The 5384-nt window shown below is 35.0% G+C and overlaps 1 protein-coding gene across 1 annotated transcript in view; it reads left to right on the top strand.

Annotated features, from left to right (window-relative positions):
• Positions 1–219: 219 nt before the first annotated feature.
• The window catches only part of LOC118749229 (multiple inositol polyphosphate phosphatase 1-like), a gene marked incomplete at its 5' end in the record, with an annotated part of 62805 nt that continues 57640 nt past the window's right edge, over positions 220–5384 (top strand). Inside the window, 2 exon segments of the mRNA XM_036484018.1 lie at positions 220–311; positions 367–513. Of these exon segments, the coding sequence (XP_036339911.1) occupies positions 220–311; positions 367–513 (239 nt within the window).

The raw sequence follows: 5384 nt of genomic DNA, 5'->3' as shown, positions 1-5384 counted from the left end.
TCAGTAAGTGAAGTAGTGCACTAGTCTGTTCAAATATGCCACCGACAGTATTTGAAAGTTCTGAGGAAGTGAAGTGAAGTATAACAAAATTAACAAATGGTTTGAACACCCTTTAAAACCCATTTAAGCACACCTCTAGTACATACACTGTACATATAATTGCATTTATATCTAGTATCTTTGATGAACAATAATCAATTACTTATTTTTGTCCAACAGGTTGCAAACCAAAAAAAATGTGGATTTTACATAGACATGGTACCAGATTACCAACAACAAAAACAATTAAAGCAGCACCGCGACTAGACATAGTAAGCAAGAAAATATTTCAATTTATTTGACTCATAACTTTTTGGTTCTAAGTAGTTGCGTGACGAAATTGTGAAAAATTATCGCGTTCGCCGAACAAGGCCGGACACTAATGCGCTCTGTCAAGAGGACCTAATATTTTTGGGAATGTGGAAATGGAATAACAGTATTACAGTAGATCAAGAAGAATATTTGACCTCACAGGTAAGATACATACATATATACATTATACATATAATTATTTGTCTAGCTCCTATAGAATAACGAACACTGCAAGCCATTTTTTAAATTATACATAAGTAGCTTTACATTTTGGCACAAAGTCAAAAGACGAAACCTTCAAAGGTCCAAAAATCAGAAAAATTGCGAAACTTAAAAATCTATAGAAAAATAACGTGTGGAACGATTGACCCGAATAAAAACACAAGAGTGGTATACTTACGGTGACCATCCGGCCTTTATTTTAAAGGACAGTCCTTTATTTTAACTCCCTGTCCTTTATAATTTTTTTCAAAATAATGGACGCCTATTTTCCTTTATTTCTTAAACTATCCTTTAAATCAGCTCTGCATTTTTCAGAGGTAAATTTTTAAACACAGAATATGAAAAATAAAAATGTCCCTTATAAAATATAATAAAAACCTTCGCCAGTGTGACTTCTTTTGGCCTTTTCTGAAATTCATTTGGCCTTTTCTGAAATACATTTGTGTTTTTCCGAAATACTGTTGGAAAAGGTGTAGAGAGATATTTGACAGGAGGGCTACACAAGGTTCAATGTGGTGAAAATTAGTCAAGCTTAAAACCCGTAACATCTGGTGTGCCCCAGGGTTCCATTCTGGGTCCCTTATTGTTCTGCACATTCATAAACGATATAGTGGAGTGTTGCCAAAGTTCATCCATCCATCTTTATGCGGATGACACTCAACATCAACAGCAGTTGTGAAGTTCGGACGCGTTTTTTACAGCTCTGCTATTTTTGGCTTTTTTTCTGCGTTTAAAGTGAATTTTATACCTTTTATTATAATTAAAAATCATTACCAGGTTGACCGAGCTTTACCCGGAGCGCATATACTTTTTAAAGTGTTCAAGATTTGGATGGGTTTAAAAAAATATTTTGGAAAAAAATGGATTTCGATATCTATTAAGTAAATTCCTTATTCTAAAATATAGGTGACAACCCTATTCCGAAATAGGGGGGAATGAATGGTACATATCTTGAGCGCATATGTACTGTGTATACATAAAAAAATTTTGATTGAAATTAACAAGATACAATTTTGTATTACATAGAAGCGTGGCAACCCTGATGGAAAATATTTTCTGACCAAAGTACTCAACAATACCTTTCGTTTGATATCCATATTGCGATGTTTCAGATAAATAAATTGTGTAGAATTGAAAACAAGTGGCAACCTTACACTACTATCTTAAGGGATAAGATTTTGTATATAGGAAAGCATTTTCCTTCTCTTGATACCCATAAATAGTAATATTTTCCCCTTTTTTTAACAAAAAATTAAATAAATATGCGATTCAAAATACGTGGCAACCCTATTTAAAATATTTTTAAATTAGAAATCTTTAAAATATCTCCATTTGATACCCATATTATGATGTTTTAATTGATTTCTAACTAATTTCGAATAGGAGTCCACTTTGAGATAATGCCTATTCAGATAACCTTAAAATCCAAAACATTATCTGTGTACAAAATTTCATAAAAATCGTTAGAGCCGTTTCCAAGAACCTTATGAATATATATATATGTATACAAGCATTGCTCGTTTAATGTAATAAGATATAATGAGAGAGTAACTCTTTGTTACATTAATTGGATTGAATTGCTTTCAGCATTGAATAATAATAATAATATTAGCAATGCCTTGCTTTTGCAAACAAAAGGTTGATCGCGCTAAACCAAAAGTGCAATGCTCAAAATGCAACGAGTTTCTTCATTTGCTTTGTGTTGGCTTGAAACCAGCCGGTGTTGATTATTTGACCTCGTCAAATAGACCATTCTATTGTAAAGTGTGTATGGATGTGCGTCGTGAATCTCTTCGCTCGCTTCCGTCTTCCGTTGCTTTGAATGAAGGTGTTGTTGCTGAACCTGCAATTAATTTGAACTCGGAGATTATAAACAGTGAGAACTCAAATAATAGTACTCATGTGAAACTCTTAAATTTAAATTTTATTGCCAAAGAAATAGCTTCTCTTAGAGCTGATAATGCTCAGCTGATCTCTTCAGTTAAAGCTTTGTGTGACGAAAAAATGCAGCTTATTGAAAAAGTGAATGCTCTTCATGCGGAATTTCGAGCAATGCTGTCTAAAGTTAGTGATCAAAATGTGGCCTTTGAAAATCACACAGCTCGTTACGCGGTTGACGGTTTTGGTAAACGAACTACAAATCGAGCAAATGTAAACAACATGGAATTGGTTGACGCCGCTATTCAATCTCTTTTATGCCCTTCGTCCTCAACTGTTACGGTTGGCTCTGCTGTTAATTCATCTGGACCTACTGCCTGCAGCGATTCTGTTTGTACTGCTGTCACTAATACAGTGAATGCGACTTTGACGCCGTGTGTTATCTCCACGCCTTCTTGCCAGCCAGCTACACTACGAGCTAACAATTCTGCTCCACCCACTCTTGCTAAAAGCTGTGCAGTTGTTAGTAATGCTGCACACTCATCTTCGTCTTCTGTTAATCTTTCTGCTGCTGTCACAAATTTAGTGAGTGCAAATATGACGCCAGGTGTTAACTCTTGCCCTACTTCATGTCTGCCTGCTACATTGCGAGCTGATAATACTTAGTATGTTCCAATTGCAGTTCGGTTTACAGGATTTAGTCAGAACTTACAGGAAGTCATTCCTATTGACATAAAACCTGTAAATGGGAACACTTTTGAGAGAGTAACTGAGCAACTGTTCCTAGTCAGAACATAATGGAAGTAAACAAAGAAATATTTGAATACGTATAGATTTTAATAATTAGTTGGTAATATTTCAGCCAAATCATTGTTGTCCAAATGACATGTAAACAACCGACTGACGTTTTTACAGGAAATAGTGCTTTTTGCGCTCCCGTGCACTTCTGCATCTGTTCTCCTTTTACTCTCACTTGAGAGAGTAAAATTGTTGTTTGACAGTTCCACAGGTTTTAGTCCGAAGTTCAAAGGAACAGACTAACTGCTGTACCTACTTCTGTTGATAAATGTGATGCTCACTCTTCTTCGTCAACGTCTACTATCCAAGTTAATGCTCCCGCTTTCACATCATACTCACAAGCAGTAGAAATCGGATCTTCTGTTTCGCCGTCTGTTTCGCATGATATTCGCATGCTCTATGCCGATAATGCTGCTAGTATCTCCAACATCTCTCTTGATGCTGCTAAAGTAAACAATGGACGGTGGGATACTGGGAACAGAACAAGCAAATTCTTGTTGTTGGTACCAACGCTAATGCGGATTTAGATGTTTCGATTCGACCTAAATGGCTGCATCTGTCTTCTTTTGCAAATATTGTCACGGAAGATAATATATTAGATTATGTAGTTAATCATGCTGGTATGCCTAAAAACTCATTAATTTGCTATAAATATGCAGAATAGCAAACGTCAAGCTGTGAAGTTCTACTTATATTGTGCTCTGATTTGTCTTTGAATTTTGCTAAGTTTATTGTGCTAATTTTGAGTAAAAGTTGCTATAAAAAGTGCCTAAGAGCATCTTAGTGTGATAATAATCGAAGCTAAGTGAAAGTTTTGTGATTTTTTTGGTTTATATTAAATTTAATTAAATTTCACTAGCATACATCTAATCTTGCCGAGTCATTTGTTGTTATCATTGTTGTTGTAATTCCTTTGTAGTTAACTCACACATTTCTTTTTGCTCTTTTTGTTTACTTCTTTTAGTATTTCTTGTCACAGCTGTTTGCGTTGCGTTTATTATTTATTTTGCTTGTCTTTTTATTAACATAAGTGTTATTAAATCTTTCAATATGAAGTGTGATCTTGATAACTGCCAAATCGTGCTGGCTCTGTGATGGTATTTGCCATCTAAAATGTGCTGGTTTGACAGAAAGAATTCTGGACGCCATTAATGATGGCAAAGGTCTTCGCTGGTCTTGCTTAAAGTGCAGGTCAACCGAAGTTGATCTCTTTAAGTTGTTTAGGCAAACCAGAAATGGGTTTTCTGAGGTAGGGAGAGAGTTTTCGGTATTGACCGAAAAATTTAAACATTACGAAAATGTATTTAAATCTTTTAAATGCTTAGATACCGTACAATCTATGAAGGACATTCGTGGGTCAAAACGTAAGCGTCTTCATAGTCCGCCTAATGAAAGGACCGTTCCACGTCAGAACAATCTTCCGAATGACTTAATTAATCTTTCTTCTCCATATCCACAGACAACGGAGTTATCTTCCTCAAAAGAAAATATATCAAAGTCTGCTTCTAATAATAACGACCCTGCAGTATCTTCCTCTTCCATCGTTGAAGTTGTGGCACCGCCATCTAATCTTCCAACGCTTACTCTACCCTCAATTAGTAACTCAGTTACTCAACCCCGTCCGCCGGTAATCGAGTCTAATACTAGGAGACTGGTTGTGGTTCCCCCAAAGAAGTCTATATTTCTATCTAGATTTTCGAGGGATACTTCCGAGGACGATATAAAGTTTTACATCTCGTCCAAAGTTAAAACTGTCAACTTAAGTATCAGAAAATTTAATTTTAAATATGAAAGAAATATTTCTTCATTTAAAATAGACGTAAATTTAGAAAATTTTGACATGCTCTTTAGTAGGTCTTTTTGGCCCTCCGGAGCTTTCGTTCGTGAATTTGAGTATAGGCCCAACAAAAATAATAATTTAGCAAATATTCCCCGTCAGTATACAGAATCGAAAAACTGATTACTAAATCTGCTTTAAGTATTTATTATCAAAACGTAAGAGGCATAAATACTAAATTAACGAATTTATATCTTAATGGCCTTGAATGCAATTATAATATAATTTCTTTGACTGAAACTTGGCTCAAACCTCACACTTTTAATTCAGAGATTCTTTCAAATAATTATCATATCTA

This window comes from Rhagoletis pomonella, unplaced genomic scaffold, assembly GCF_013731165.1.
Source record: "Rhagoletis pomonella isolate Grant_MI unplaced genomic scaffold, Rhpom_1.0 Rhpom_scaffold_00014, whole genome shotgun sequence".
In the NCBI taxonomy this organism is placed as follows: domain Eukaryota; kingdom Metazoa; phylum Arthropoda; class Insecta; order Diptera; family Tephritidae; genus Rhagoletis; species Rhagoletis pomonella.
The sequence above is the reverse complement of the archived record's forward strand: the minus strand, read 5'-3'. Positions and strand labels throughout refer to the sequence as shown.